This window comes from Halichoerus grypus, chromosome 7 (genome assembly GCF_964656455.1).
Source record: "Halichoerus grypus chromosome 7, mHalGry1.hap1.1, whole genome shotgun sequence".
Taxonomy (NCBI): domain Eukaryota; kingdom Metazoa; phylum Chordata; class Mammalia; order Carnivora; family Phocidae; genus Halichoerus; species Halichoerus grypus.
Window position 1 is genome coordinate 56,913,381 of NC_135718.1, and position 16,866 is coordinate 56,930,246.

Genomic DNA, 16,866 nt, shown 5'->3' on the forward strand with positions numbered 1-16,866 from the left:
TGGCTTAGTTGGTTAAGCGTCTGCTTTCTGCGCAGGTCCTGATCCCAGGGTCCTGGGATTGAACCTGCATTGGGCTCCCTGCTCAGTGGGGAGCCTGCCTCTCCCTCTGCCACGCCCCCTGCTTGTATGCATGCTCTTTCTCTCTCTGGCAAATAAATAAAATCTTTATAAAAAAAGATTTTATTTATTTATTGAGAGAGAGAGAGAGCGCAAGCAGGGGGAGCGGCAGGCAGAGGGAGAAGCAGACTCCCTGCCGAGCAAGGAGCCCGATGTGGGACTCGATCCCAGGGCCCCAGGGTCATGACCTGAGACGAAGGCAGACGCTTAATTGACTGAGCCACCCAGGAGTCCCTAAAATCTTTAAAAAAAAAAAAAAAAAAAGAACACGTACATTGTTGTATCTCTGTCAGTACTGCTCCTAAATAGAAGTACAATTTACAGAATAGTAGGTAGCTCAGTAACACCTTTCAGCAATTCCTGAAGGATGCTTTAATCAGGGCTTAGTATTGGTCGGCAGGGAGCCCTGTTTCAAAGTCTTCACAATTTTTTCTTACAATGTAAAAAGTATTTTGTAAAGAGCAAGGAGAATGTGAAATAGCCCTCCTAGATATGACAATATGTACTATATAAAACTATAACAAATCAGATTATTGGTATATACATAGATATTCAGATCATTAGAATTTAATGGAAAGTCTGGAGGAAGGGGAATTCCATGTAGGTATTGTATATAATATTTATATTATATTATACCCTATATAAGTGTGTATATATACACACACACCCTATATAAGGTATGTTATACCTTATATAAGAATATAATATTCTATAAGGTGTATATATAACTTACATTGTATATAAATTTTATTTCAAATTCAAACTCTAGTTCCTTGGTAATTGTTCTTGGAGATATATATTCTCAAGGACTTTGAGAGAACACTTTGGTAGAGAAGAGTGTCAGTATTTTTTAGCATTGTGGTTATAGGTGGAAGAGGTAGTGCCTTTTCATAACTTTAAAACAAGGCATCACTAATCTGAGAAGGGAGGATTACTCAGCACGTGAAAATTGGGGAGAAAAGGTCAGTTTAGATCCTAACCTGAGTTATATATATAACCTAATAGTTTATAACACTAAGGTATAAAGGATTAAAGAATTAAATGTTTAAAAGTTCTTAAGAAAATAATTCTCTGATTCAAACATGGGAAAAGCCTTGGGGCTCCTGGCTGCCTCAGTCGAAAGAGCATGTGACTCTTGGTATTGAGGTTGTGAGTTGGAGCCCCACCTTGGGTGGAGAGATTACTTTAAAAACACACACACACACACACACACACACACACACACATGAAATGGGAAAGCCTTTCTCAGCATTATGGCAATGAAAGTCTTTATAAAGGAAGAGATAAATACATTTGATTAAATGGAAAAACAAATCTTCTGTGAGTCAAAATTAAATAATTATTTAAGAAAAATTGTTGTAGGGCGCCTGGGTGGCTCAGTTGGTTAAGCGACTGCCTTCGGCTCAGGTCATGATCCTGGAGTCCTGGGATCGAGTCCCACATCAGGCTCCCTGCTCAGCAGGGAGTCTGCTTCTCCCTCTGACTCTCCTCCCTCTCATGCTCTCTGTCTGTCATTGTCTCTCTCGCAAATAAATAAAATCTTAAAAAAAAAAAAAAAGAAAAAGAAAAATTGTTGTAGCAAATACAGCCTAGGATTAATTAGCCTGAATATCCAAAGTGCTCATACATATTGGTGAGAAAAACAGGGAGACACCTAATAAATAAATAAGACAAACATTAACACACTTAATAGTTAAAGGAAATTAATGGAAATGCTCAAAGAGGAAATTCATGTTACTAAAACTCATGCAAAAATTATTACCCTCTTGGAGCACCTGGGTGGCTCAGTCAGTCTTGATTTTGGCTCAGGTCATGATCTCGGGGTTGTGAGATCAGCCCCGTGTGAGGCCCCACACTCGGCGGGGAATCTCCTGAGATTCTCTCCCCCTCCTCCTGCTCATGCACTCTCTTTTTCTCTAAAATAAATAAATAAATCTTTAAGAAAAATTATTATTGGGGCGCCTGGGTGGCTCAGTCGGTTAAGTGTCTGCCTTTGGCTCAGGTCATGATCCCAGAGTTCTGGGATCGAGCCCCAGCGGAGAGCCTGCTTTTCCACTCTCCCTCTGCCTGCTGCTTTGCCTGCTTGTGCTCTCTCTCTCTGTCAAATAAATAAATAAAATATTTTAAAAAAGAAAGAAAAATTATTATCCTCTTTAGTATCAAAGAAATGCAAGTTTAAAAGGCAAGAGAAGAGCAAATAAATGGTAAAGATCAAGAGTTAATTTTTTCCTATTACAGGGTAACAAACTCTGTAGTTTGGGAAGCTAATGGGCCAGCTGCAAGATGAGGAAGTAATGTTCGCATATCATCATTTTTCAACCCACAGTGAATTAATAGTCTAAGCACTGAGCGTCAGTGGTTCCTAACATTGCAGAAAGGAACCCAGCCACACATTATGTGCTTCCTGATAGAAGAACAGCCCCCACTACCACCTTGTAATAGTTTTGTTGAAGCTATCAGACTTTAATTAAAGCCTTTCTAGATCCAACTACCAATTTACAGGAAGTACAGAAGACCAAGAAAAATGTGAGGAGAAACCTTAAGGATACAATTAGCAAAATTCAGTCTGCAAGAAGCTGTGTAAGACAGATAACTAGATTATGTAAACTTTTTGGAGTAGGATTAAAAGGAAATTAAGAAAAATAATTTTTGGTACCTTCCTCATATTCCCAAGAAACCTATTCATGTGCTGTACTCATCCTTCTTGATTATTTATAGAGAGCAGAATCACATTTTAGGGATAAATGAATAACATCCTGCTAAATCTTTTAAGGAAGCGAACAGTTTCATTTAGATTTGTGGAAATGATGTAGAGAAAAGATTTTAAGTGGAATCATTATTTAATGTTTTAGATTTACCCATTAATCTGTTCTTAAAAGTTATTTTTGATCTAGAGCATTCTTGGTACTTGTGAAAAATTTAGTCATGTTAATGTTCTGAATTCTGAGGTTCTTAGTATGTTCTAAGCTACGTAAATATTACTTCACATTATATATTGATGTTAACGAATATTTAATGAGTTCTTTTGCAAATAAAACATTGTGCTTGGTAGTAAGGAATAATCAAGGAAATTAAGATGTGGTCCTTCCTTAAGAATGTATAATTCTGTAGCAGCCATGGTCACAAATAATACAAGGTAAAGAACTAGTAAACTAAAGGGTGGTGTGGGGGTCAGGAGTAGGATGACAGAAATGTATTATATTTGGAAATAATGAGCCTTAGGTTACAATATTGGGCTTTGATATTTTGGTATGTGATACCTCTAAGTACTAGCCAAGCAGTACTCTCACCTGCTCCCCGCAGTACTTTTGATAATACTCTTTCCATTTTGAGAAGCAAAAAAAAAAAAGAAAGGAAGAGGCATCAAATATCTTTTTGAAAAAGAACTTTATTGTCTTAATTTTACTGCTACTAAATTTGCTTATTAATTTTTTTGAACTGGATTTTTTTTTTAAGGTTTCTTTTTTTTGAGAGAGAGAGGGGTGGAGGGAGGTGCAGAGGGAGAGTCTTAAGAAGACTCCCACTGAGAGCAGAGCACAGAGCCTGACATAGGGCTCGAGATCACAACCTGAACGGAAACCTAGAGTTGGAGCTTAACTGACTCTGCCACCCAGGCAGTGGATTTGGGTTTTATTGATAAAATAGTTGCCAGTGAAGAGCTGTGTGTGTCATCTTACTTTTGTACAGCTATATTATGAAAATAATTTTGCATTATCAAGTATTTTACTCAAGAAGTTTTAACATTTGTTATCATTTTAAAAAAATGAATATTCTTAATTTTTATTTTCTTCTGAGCTGTCTTTTATACCCTTCATTCACTTTTACATCATCTTCAGTTTAAAGTAAAATATATTGAGATAAAAAAGACATAGACTAGAAAACAGCACCTTTTTGTGTAAGCTAGAAGAAAGACTTGGCAAACTTACCAAGTGCTGTTTATGCTTATGGAATTATTCAATGTGTGTCACTTGGTCAATCTCATTTCCATAGTAATCAAAATATTCCAAGTCATTTTATATCATTGAATGCTGAATGGGAGGTTTAATTGAGTTAGATTATTAAGAGAAAATCCAGTAGCATATTTGATGCTCTGAAAATGTCATATAAATCTTAAATTTATTTACATCTTATTTTTATTACAGATTCTGAAGAATATTTCTGTGTGAAAAGAATTTTCTCGGGGGGAGATCAAAGCTTTTCACATTATTCTAATCGCCAGGTAATAGTAGTCATACAAATAATTACTGAGCTCAAATAACTTTGAAGAATTTTTAAAGCCCATATTAATGTTCTTTGTATGTTACAAAGTAATTGCCTTAAATTTTTTTGCCCCCAAGTCTACAGAATTTTTCTGATCTAGTTGATAAGTATTGTTTCAGGTATTTAGTAGAGATATACTCTGTTAAAAAAAACCTAAATACATAGTGGAAACATGTCTTGGTATAAGTTACATATATATCTTCTCTCTGGCTAATCTACTTATTTTAAATTTAGAACTGTGGACCACCAGATGACTTTAGATGTCCTGATCCTTCAAAGCAGATCTGGACTCTGAATGAAGCTCTAATTCAAAAATGGCTGAGCTACCCCTCTGGAAGGTTGCCTGTGGAGATAGCCAAGTAAGAAAAACATTTTACCTACACAACACAAACACAACCTTTTACCTCCATGGTAGTGCTATCTGGTACTTAGAAGTTTTTATTTTAATAAATATTTTATTAATATCACTCACCAAAAAAAAAAAAATCATAAGTTTAAATGTCTAGAATTTCTATAATAATGGATATTTTAAGAGATCTCATCTGAATTTATATATGTTGTAATTCTTTCATATCCATAATATTAAATGATAACTTAAAATATTAAACACAATCACTTTAGGATTGGGTTTAAAATAATGTTACTTCTAGCTTCCTAGTGTTCACTGTCTTTTAACTTTTATACTCCCTAAAAGACTTAAGTATTAAATCTTTCTTGAATATTTTGCTTATAGATGAACTTGTTTAGTAGTTAGAGTTTTCTGTTACTGCAGGTGGCACTGGTTTTGGGGATGAGGGACTGTATCTGAGAAGCTGTTTTTTAATGATAGATTGTTTTCCCAAATTAAAATTTTTCTTAAAAGCTGAAGAGTGGACTTCAAAAAAAATAACATCCTACATTAGATTTACCATCATGTATAGTTAAGAAAATTAAATGTGTATGTTTATGTAAAAAAAAATTTTTTTAGCAACATCAGATTTGTGTCTGTAGTCATACCACCCTGAATGCCCCTGATCTCATTTGATTTCGGAAGCTAAGCAGGGTCGGGCCTGGTTAGTACTTGGATGGGAGACCGCCTGGGAATACCGGGTGCTGTAGGCTTTAAAAAAAAAAGAAAGGACGAACATAGGATTAGTCTGATGAATTTGAGAAAGTCTAGGGTAAGCTGTATTACTTTAATCCTTAGTAATTTAGTAATTTATAAAATTTTGATTTATACTGGTTGAGTATTGGTTAGAGGAGTGATCTGTGGCATTAAATATTATATTAAATATTTTGATTAAAAAAAGTGAACAGTAGATTTCTCATTTTGTGATTTGGGGACTTTTAACTTTCTTTTTAGTGAAATAGATGGAACGTTTTCTTCCTCTGGTTGTCTAAATGGAAGTTTTCTAGCTGTTAGGTAAGTGGTAATTCTTTGGTATACGGAATTTTTAAAATTTATTGTAGTAAGTAATATATTAAATAAGTGAAATAACTTTAAGGCTTTATTATTTTCCTTCTCTCTCTCTTCTTTTTCTGTTTTTTTCTTTAATAGCAATGATGATCACTATAGAACAGGCACCAAATTTTCAGGGGTTGATATGAATGCTGCTAGGCTTTTATTCCACAAACTTATACAACCTGATCATCCTCAGATATCTCAGCAGGTTTGTTCTTAAAGTATTTTATATTTGTGTTATGTAGCCTGTTGAACTTTATATTCCATGTTATTTTGTGTATTTATAGCCTAATTAACTTTATAGTTTCAAATGTTTCATTGTGATGTGGTTTCTATGATTTTTTATGTAAGCTAATATAAGAATTAAAATAAGGTTTTATTTTAAAGAATTTACGGTTTAGCTATCAAATATCTGTAAATCTCTCCAGATGTTTGAGTAGACCTTTAATACTTAACATTACCGTGTTGGTTTATATAGGTATAGCTATAGAGAGTTTAAATTGAGACTTACACACAATATTTTTAAAATGCTCTTAGCAGTGCTTAGGCATTAATTTTCACTGTGCTTCAAAGTACATTCATTGATTCATTTTAAGATACATTTTTTTCACCATTTCATGTTTGCTGTGTTTATGATTTTTCTTCTTCTTTTTGGAAAGTACATTCATTTTAAATAAAGTAGGTTTTACTTTTTGTCAAAATATAGGTGGCAGCTAGTTTGGAAAAGAATCTTATTCCTAAACTGACTAGCTCCTTACCTGATGTTGAAGCATTGAGGTTTTATCTTACTCTACCAGAATGCCCCCTGATGAGTGATTCCAACAATTTCACAACAATAGCAATTCCCTTTGGTACAGCTCTTGTGAACCTAGAAAAGGCACCATTGAAAGTACTTGGTAAGAATTTTAGTCTTTTTTTCTTTCGTAACTTTTTCTCTTTAAATGAAAATGCTAATAAGTTTTTAATTTTTTTTTGCTGTCTGAAATTTTGCTACCCTGCTTATTTGACAGTGTCTTACAGAAGAATAAACCTGTTTTTCTTATATTGCTTTTTTCTAGTCATGCTGGTTGTTAGAGGCAAAGCATGTTAAATATTAAAATTTTAATCAAACACAACAGCAGAGACCATATCAGGAAAGATAACAACTATTTTCTGTATTCCCCTCCCTCATCCCCTTGGTCTTGCTTATTAAAGAAGTAAAGGTGGAGGAACAATTAAAACTGAACAAACATGGGTATTAAATCCTCTTTGAACTCTCTTAACTCTTTGCCTTGTATATCTCTCACTTGCTAATTTCCCCTGTTTGATATTATTTCTCTCCATGTAGAAGAGATTCTACCACTAATCTGATTTTATTGTTCTGTCTCTGTCTACTGTAATTTTTTGGCCTAAACTTTTCTCACTTTAATTTTTTAATTTGTATGGATTTCATCTCTGTCTCCTGGCCATTATAGTTTGTTTGCTACATTTAACCCAATAGAATGGGTTCCTGATAGAATTTATAGGTTTGTGAAGCTAAGATATATAGAAGTCATAAAATCAGTACAAAAAGTTTTAGGCTGAGCGTGAGCAGAGGGTAGTAAGCAAGCAAAGAGTAGAATCCTCAATTCTGAGATAATTAGTGAATAAGAGTGAAGCAGGGACTCACAAGAGTATTGCTTCCATGTTGTCAGAGTTTTTGTATTTCTGCCTGCTTCATAAGATTATGGTATTTGTAGTTAATAACTACAAACAAATAGTGATTGTGGGGAAGAACAGACATGTTAATACTTTACATTGTTCTCAGTATCCAATTTTTAGGATTACCTTGCATTTTAAAGGTGGTACTTCACAATATTTCAACTTTATGTTAAGTTGAAAGATATAACTTGGAAAGATCCCTAAATATTGGGATTTTAGAATCTTTAAAAATTAAAATTCTAATTTTCAAAGCACTTTTTTTTAAAAAAAAGATGTGGTGTGGTTTTTTTTAAGTTTATTGTTTTTAGTAATCTGTACACCCAACATGGTTCTCAAACTCCTGACCTTGAGATCAAGAGTCACATGCTCTTCCTGTTGAGCTAGCCAGGTGAGCTCACCCACCCCCAAAGCACTTTTTAGTAACCGATTTAATGTTAGATATAGTAGTGAGTTTTTAATATAATGTAGGAAGCCAAGAAATAAATTCAGTAGACCTTTCTTTATTTTTGCTTCTGAGAGCTTTTAGAACAGCATTCTTTGAGAGTAGGATGGTGTCTATAAACCCTAGAAATGTTACATAAAATACTGTGTTATATGGATCTTCCTGGGATTTTGAAAGGGTTAAGACTACTGCTTTTAGAAGAAAAGTCTTGTATGATTTTGAAAACTGTGATTTAAAAAAAAAATTCATTTTATTTGTATGTTCACCCTTTAATAACAGAAAACTGGTGGTCAGTACTTGAACCTCCACTATTCCTCAAGATTGTAGAACTTTTTAAGGAAGTTGTGGTACATCTTTTGAAACTCTACAAGATCGGCATTCCCCCTTCTGAAAGAAGAATTTTCAACAATTTTCTTCATACTGCATTAAAGGTTTTAGAAATATTGCATAGGGTATGTCCAATAGTTCTTTTATTTTCCTTGTTGCTGCCTAACAGGTTGATGATATTTATTTTAACATTAATATTATAGATTTAGGTTAGCATAAGAGATATAGATTACAGATATTTAGCAGAGTTATCTAAATTTTTCTTAAAAAAATAATACTTCGGAGTTTTGGTCTTACTTGACTTTGTTAGGCATTTGTAGGTAACTTGTCTGTAGTTGGGCAGAACAATAGCATACTAATGAATTAGAATTCTTACATTTCCTTGTGAAGAACATAATTTGTTAGTTTAAATATGATTTTTGTTATTGATAAGTGGTTATTATATGAGAGAGATTGCATCCTAGTTGTGATTATGAATATTTAAACTCAAGTTCTTTTGTTATTGGGTACTAATGGTTTCAATCAAAGGAGAACATTCCACGTGAAACAAACGACTAACTTGAAATTGGAACCATATATAATTCATTAATTTGCCTATTGTTCTTTCCTGCCCTTCTTCCCAGTGTAAGAAATAGTACCCTTTACACTTGTAGCAGTTCAAAGTTATATGAAGAAGTAGAGTCTCAGCTGTTTCATTAAAGATGGATTTGAGACATCCCTGACAGCTGGTAGGTATATCTCTGTTATGCCATTTGGTATTCTTGAGAAGCTATTTTGGGAGACATGACCTAAGGGAGAAGCATATGTTTCTTATCTCTAGAATCACTAAAAAACCCATTCGAACCTTTAATCTTTAGTTTCCTCTCCTTACTTAGCTTCTTTAGCATTTTCAGACCCTTCTTGCCTAGTACTAAGGTAAATGTTAAGGGATAAAAGAGATAATCCTTCTTACTCTTTTAGTGAGGTTCCTGGGTATTTCCTCAGTTAAACTTCTTGAATTTACTTTTTTCTTTGGTATTGAGTATGTTCAAGATTCCTAGTAAAATAGTCATTTCTCTTATTATAATTGAAGAGATGATTGCAATTTCTTTCCATGGGGAAACAAGTCATTCTGTCTTTTGCCTTTCCCAAAACAAGGCTTTCTTGCAGAATTTTAGGGTTAATTGGATTCTGCAATAAACTGCTGTTAAGATCCTCTATCTTCATAGGATGAGGCTCTACTTTTCTGTATGCCTTTTGTCTAGGATTCAAGAGATTAATTAGATTTTTTTTCTTTCCTCTGGACTCTGTTTTCCTGTTACTTCAGTGAACCATCCTTTGTCAGCTGGACCCTATTGCCAAATAATTATTCACTCTCTCACTTCTTTATCTGCTTGTCTTTATTACTCCTTTAAAAAATAATTGTTTCCTTAGCTGTATCTTTTACCACAAGTTAAAGGGAAGGTGGGAGAAGGAGGGGAAATTGAACTTTTTTTTCATAAAGACTGAACTTGAGCAAGTAACTTAAGCTCTTTGCCTAGCTCAGAAGCCTCAACTTGTACTGAGATAGAACCCTATGGGGCTCCGTCTCCAGAGACCTTTTTGATGGAGCCATGCTAGATACTAGGATCTGATGTTCTTGCTGGCTAAAAGGGAAGAGGAAATAATTTTAACAGTGGCCAAGATTAGAACCTCCCTTGTACATTAATTCACGTGAGAACTTGACATATAGTCTTCATTTAACTTCTTAAACTCTGTATAGTTTATATCTTGCCCCCTAATCTAAATGTCAAAGGTCATAAACCAGTAAATAACAGAGTTGAAATACAAATACAAATCTACTTCCAAAGTCCCTGCCATTTTTAATGTACTTCTCTTAGTGAGTATGGTAATAGAACATGTTTAGAAAGGGGTTTGTTTTTATTTTATGCCCCTAGATCTAGAGGTTCATACTTACACAATTGCAGATAGCATTTTATTGTTAAAAGACCATTTTTGCTGCTTCCTATCAGTGTAATTTTGAACAAGTCTTTCTCTTTATCATATATGTAAGTGGAGAATTAATTATCTATAAAAAAAGGATTAAAATACTGGCCCTGATAGTTTCCCAGGATTAATGTATTATTCAAATTATATAATATATGTAATTCTACATTCATAAGGCACTGATTTTGTTACCACCACTACCACCATTTGGATGGGAAATGGCTACTTTCAATTTGATTTATTGGGTTATGAGGAAACTGGGTTGTTGTTTGAAGTTGTTACATACTCAAAAGCAGAATGATAATGTTATTAATGTCTGAAGCATCTCTTACTGGGAGTCCTTAGGGCAATCACTTATCTTTCTCCTACTCCTTACTTTGAAGAAAACTTTCCTTGGTCTTAATCTGCCATAAATAGATATTTGTGGATATTTGATTCATTTTCATTTTTAGTGAAACCCAAGTTGCTTATCAGAAACTTGTATTGTCAAAGACACCTTCTGTATGACAACTGTGAATATATTCCTTCTCTCTGCTCCATGGTTGAAAATTAGAAGTTTCCTCAATGATTGCCTTCTTGACCTACTGGTCAAGGATTAGGAACTGGAGAATTGGACCGTGTGTTTACTAATCATTTCAGGATATGTGGATGACTGGTTCCTCCCTTATGTCATGTCCTTTCAAAAGCTTTTAAGTTAAAAATCACTCCCAGTGTTCCAAATGGTATTATAAGAAAGATAGCTTTGGTACTTGCTGTCAGGAATGGATATATTACCAGATAATGAGTTTATTGGCAAGTCGTTCAGTTATTTAGTAGTTTTTGAGTTTTGACACAGTACATTGTAGAGATACTGAGATGCCGAAAGAGAAGACTGACTTGGTCTCTCTTGCCTAATTGCTACATATCATGCTAATCTTCTAAATCAGTGATTTTCAAAAAAAAATTTTTTTTGGTAAAGAACCCCTAAATAAACCAGATAAGGCACACATATATATTTAACATATACTACCTCTGAACTGAGGTTTATAAACCAGAATACTAAACAGTAATGAAAATGTGAAATAAAAGTGTTATGATCAAACATATATAGATTTTATTTTGTATATTTTAGGCAATAATACTAATGTATAGGTTGTTTTGAACTTGTGATTTCTTTTTTATTCATTTCACAAATATTTACTGAGTGCCTACTATGTTCTTATCATTGTATTAGACATTAGGGATGCAGTGATAAAGAAAAGATGTGATTTCTGCCCTTGTTGAGATTATAAATGTAGAGCAGTTATATACATACAAATAAATAAGCATTTGTGTTATAAAGCATGGTAAGTGCAAGATTAAGGAAAATTAAGGGTGCTGTGAGAACATATAAGAGGGCTCATACTCTGAAGAATAAATGAAGGCTTCCTGGACAAAATAATGTCAATGTTATTTACCATACAAATGTATTTATATATATATATTTTAAAACTGTTGATTTTATATGTAAATATATATATGTATGAGGTCTTTTAGATCAGTCTTCTTGTTCAGTCTCTTAATTTCCCTGTTTTTAAAAGCAGTGTTAACTGATTTTCTCTTCAGTTGTTAAATCATTGTGACTGAATTAAGTATCAGCCATAATTTCCCCCCTAGTGTAAATTTGATATTTGGCTGTTTTTGAACCAGAACTGGTTTCTGAATTGTTTTTTATTCTAACATAGCACTTCTTTTCAAAAACAGATCTATCTGCAGGATATACAAACTGCAAACATTCGTTGCTATTGGTGAAGGAAACTACAGTTTACCTTTTAAAATCTAAAATATTTAAGATAAAAATATATATTGGTCAGTGAGATGTGAAGCATTTCGTACAGGACCCACTAAATTTTAGAATCCAATGTGATTAAAAGTTGGTGTGTATGTTTATAAACATAAATATTAGAGAGGGAAAGGCCAAAGAGTTTTTTGTGTAATTATTGTGTATGTTTTATTTATTAGTAGACAGAGCTTGGCAAAAGATGCTAGGGCAAGGGCCTGCAAATTTTACCTGTAAAGGGCGAGGTAGTAATATTTTATACTTTACAAGCCATATGGTTTCTCTTGAAATTACTCAACTCTCAAAAAAAAAAAAAAAAGTTCTCAACTGTGCTGCAGACAGTATGTAGATGGATGGGCATGGCTACTTTCCAGTAAATTATTTACAAAAACAGTCTGTGGGCAGGATTTCGCTCACAGGCTATAGTTTGCTGACCCCTGCTCTAAGATGAAGGTTTTGATCTCCATATATAAATTAAATATCTTTGTTTTGTTTGAAAGCCAGGAATAGTGGTTTTACTCTGGTCAGTTTCTCCCAAATGTGTTTCCTGACCACAGATAGAAATTTAATCAAACAGTGAAAAAAAGAGCTCAGAGTGCTTTTGTCACCAAATAGAGGGATTAAAAGTATCAACTTTGAAATGACAGCAGCATTATTTTTTTTTAAAGATTTATTTATTTATCTGAGAGAGTATGCATGCACATGCTAGCGCGTGGTGGGGAGAGTGGGGAAGGAAAAGGAAAGGGAGAGAATCTCAGGCAAGACTCCCCACTGAATGTAGAGCCCAGTGTGGGCCTTGGTTCCATGACCCTGAAATCATGACCTAAGCCAAAATCAAGAGTCGGATATGAACACATCATTATTAACGTGTGCTTCTTAAACTGGGTTATTTGTTCCCTTAAGAGTAGACCACAGGATCAAGCATTGGTTGTACTTGATGACAGTTTTATTTATTTAAAAAAATTCTTTAACGTTTATTTATTGGGGTACCTGTGTGGCTCAGTCGGTTAACTGGCTGCCTTTGGCTCTGGTCATGATCCCAGATAAGGCACACATATATACTTAACATAAACTACCTCTGAACTGAGGTTTATAAACCAGAACACTAAACAGTAATGAAAATGTGAAATAAAAGTGTTACGATCAAACAAATAGATTTTATTTTGTATATTTTAGGCAATAATACTAATGTATCCCTCTGCGTGCCGCTCCCCCTGCTTGTGCTTGCTCTCTCCTCCCACCCTTTGTCAAATGAATAAAATCTTTTAAAAATAATAATAAAACAAAGCTTACTTATTTATTTTTAAGTAATCTCTGCACCCAGTGTGGGGCTCAGACTCATGACCCCAGGATTGAGAGTCACATACTCTTCTGACTTAGCCAGCTTTTAAACATTAACAGAAAGAAAAAAATATGTTTCTATATATATTCTAAATATATGTTGCACACACTTATTTATGCAAATAGTCATATTCATATGTATTCATATATATATGAACATATATTGAATAAAATTGTCATATAGTGAATTAAGAATGCATTTTTTTTAAAGATTTTATTTATTAGAGAGCATGCGCATGTGCATGGGGAGGGGCAAAGGGAGAGAATCTCAAGCAGACTCTGCGCTAACCACGGAGCCCCACTCAGGCTGCATCTCACGACCCTGAGATCATGACTTGAGCCAAAATCAAGAGTCAGCGCTTAACTGACTTAGCCACCTAAGTGCCCCAAAAATGCATGTTTATTAAGAAAAAATGCATGTGTATTACAGAGGGCTGTGTTAGATTTCTGGCTCTTAGCTATGTGACCTTGGTTAAGATTCTTGAACTCTAAGCCTTAGTATATTCATCTATATGATAATAACAGCATCTATTTCATAGGGTTATTTTATTTTATTTTATTTTATTTATTTTTTTTTTTAAAGATTTTATTTATTTATTTGATAGAGACACAGCGAGAGAGGGAACACAATCAGGGGGAGTGGGAGAGAGAGAAGCAGGCTTCCCACTGAGCGGGGAGCCCGATGTGGGGCTCGATCCCAGGACCCTGGGACCATGACCTGAGCCGAAGGCAGACGCTTAACGACTGAGCCACCCAGGCGCCCCCATAGGGTTATTTTAAAAATTAAATGAGGTAATGTACATGACGTCTATTTAGTACATGGTCCATAATGTTGTTATATTTGTGGAACATAACATCTGGGTGGATTTTAAGGTAAAATTTGCATTTCAGTGAAAATGTTAAGTGTCATTAGAAGCACGAACTATATAGATATATATAGATATATATGTATATATATCTGTTACTCATTTTATTTGTCCATTCATTCATCTCATGGTTATAGAGCACCTGTTTGGACACAAGCATTGTCTCATAGATTTATACCTCTACTAAATGATTTCTTTTGTTCCTTTTTGAATGCTGCTTAGTTGGTTTAGTTATTTTTTAAAATTATAAACAACTAGTTTTGTTACATTTTATAGGATATTTAGCTAGTTTTATTTAGTTTGTATGTTAGATCAGATTGTTTCTTTTGATGTCATATTTTCTTCTCCTAAATGTGGCATCTTTCTTAGTGGTCTGTATTTGGCCCTTTTTGTTTTACTTTCTACCTCTGTCTCACCTCCTGCCACAGCTTTGTCTCCTTTAAGGAAAATGTTCTCAGTTACGTGTTTTAGGCAGACCTTTCTCTTGCCATCATTTTAATATAAAAAATGATTTAATACCAAATTTCTCATCCTTCCCAGCTCTCCTCTCCTACCAAAACTGTCATCTTTTCCTGACTTATCCTTGTTTGTGTTGCCAGCATTTGTTTTTCAGTTCTTCATGCTTGAATTTTGAAGTTGGCTTTGACTCGTATCAGTTAGCTACCACAGCCTCTGCATTCTTTCTTATTATCTAGAAATCTTGAGTCTTTAATATCTTGATTTATTTCCCTACCACTAGCCTCTGTACTTATTTTTGACTACATTTCACACCATCAACAGAAAATTTTAATAAAATATCACTGGTTCTATCAATTTATTGACTCCAAAACCTAATTTCCCTCTGAAATTTTTCTTTTAGCTCATGCTATTTGCCTAGAATTTTCTTCCTCAAACTTTCTTTTGAAATCCTTTTCATTCACTTTACTCTTCAATTTTTATTTTGAATATCTTTATATATAAAGAAACATTGAAAGACAAATGAAATAGATATGTACATGCCCTCCATTCTAGATTCAGTAATTGTTAATATGCTGTCACATTTGCTTTTCCATATGTGTGTGTATATACTTCTTTCTTGTTGTTTGAAAGTAAATCCTGATACCACCTCAGCATTCTTCTTCTTGGGCATTTTCCTATATAACAGCAATACTATTATTTTTCTTAAGGAAATTAACTGTAATTCTGTAATATCATCTACCTGACTATCCAGGCATATTCAGATTTCTTCTGTTTTACCAAAAAAATTTTTGTATTGCTGCTTTTTAAAAAACTTGAGTCCAGTCAAATTTCTTTTCCTTTTTTTTCTTTTTTTTTTTTTTTACATTTATTGAGTCTTATCTGTCTTTTACTATTTGTGAACAAAGTATGTATCTTTATATATTTGGGTCTCTGTTTTCTGTCAGCAATGTTTTGCAGTTCTGAGGTCTTACACATCTTTTGTTAAATTTATTCCTAGGGGTCCCTGGGTGGCTCAGTCGTTAAGCGTCTGCCTTTGGCTCAGGTCATGATCCCAGAGTCCTGGGATCGAGCCCTGCGTCAGACTCCCTGCTCAGCGGGAAGCCTGCTTCTCCCTCTCCCACTCCCTCTGCTTGTGTTCCCTCTCTCGCTGTCTCTCTCTCTCTCTCAAATAAATAAATAAAATCTTAAAAAAAAAAAAATTATTCCTAAATATTTTGTTGTTGCTATTGTAAATGAAATTTAATTTTTTTTTATTTTCCAATTGTTTATTGCTAGTATGGAGAAATTCACTTGTGTTTTGTGTATTGGCCTTGTACTCTGTGACCTTGGTAAATTAATTTATTAGTTTCAGTAATTCTCTTACAGATTCATTTGGATTTTTGATGTACACAAGCATGTTATTTTCTTCCCTTATTGACTAAGACTTCTAGTACGATGTTGACTATTAATGGTTGCAGTGGACATCCTTGCCTAGTTCCTAGTCTTAGAAAGAAAGCATTCAATATTTTATCAATAAGTATGATGGTAGCTGTAAAATGTGTTTTTTTTTAGATGGGCTTTATCTGTTTGAAGAAGTCCCCTTCTATTCCTGTTTCGCTTAGAGTGTTTATTATGAAGAGTTGCTGAATTTTGTTAGATGTTTTTCTGTGCATCTGTTGAGATGAACAAGCCCTTTTTTTTTCTTTCCTGCCTTTTTTCTGAAACATAGTGAAATTCATTGATATTTGAGCCTTGCATTCCTTGGATTCCAGTTGGGCATTGTATGTTATACTTTATATATATATTATAGGGCTTAATTTGCTAATATTTTATTGAAAGTTTTATGTCTATATTCATAAAGGATGTTGATCTGATAATTTTTGTTTCTCATATTGTCATTGACTTTTACTATCAAGGTTACTCTAACTTCATAAAATGAATTAAGAAATAATCCCTCTTTCTCTCTTTTCTGAGTTTAAGATTGGTATTATTTCTTCCTTAAATGTTAGATAGTGAAACTATCTTAACCTGGAATTTTCTTTTGGGAAATTTTAAAATGTCATATTAAATTTTAAAAATAGAGTATAATTCATGTTTTCTGTTTCTTCTTGAGTCAGTTTTGGTAAGTCCATGTGGTGATGTTTATGTATGTCTGTATGGTGATGCCCCCTTTTTCATTCCTGGTAGTGGT

General features: G+C 33.8%; 1 protein-coding gene and 1 non-coding gene across 9 annotated transcripts in view; both read left to right on the plus strand.

The window, feature by feature from the left end:
* The window catches only part of HERC4 (HECT and RLD domain containing E3 ubiquitin protein ligase 4), a 131,342-nt gene that overhangs the window by 71,945 nt on the left and 42,531 nt on the right, over positions 1-16,866 (plus strand). For 7 of the 8 annotated variants that reach the window (XM_078077658.1, XM_078077655.1, XM_036113869.2 and 4 more), the window contains exons 9-14: positions 4,260-4,336; positions 4,612-4,736; positions 5,720-5,779; positions 5,915-6,026; positions 6,525-6,714; positions 8,220-8,392. In XM_078077658.1, the coding sequence (XP_077933784.1) occupies positions 4,260-4,336; positions 4,612-4,736; positions 5,720-5,779; positions 5,915-6,026; positions 6,525-6,714; positions 8,220-8,392 (737 nt within the window). Of the gene's footprint in view, positions 1-4,259; positions 4,337-4,611; positions 4,737-5,719; positions 5,780-5,914; positions 6,027-6,524; positions 6,715-8,219; positions 8,393-8,890; positions 8,996-16,866 lie in introns of all 8 variants that reach the window. The other variant, XR_004924105.2, reaches the window with a different exon arrangement.
* LOC118549464 (5S ribosomal RNA) lies at positions 5,360-5,478 on the plus strand. The gene has a single exon (XR_004924106.1). It is a non-coding gene; the product is annotated as a 5S ribosomal RNA (ribosomal RNA).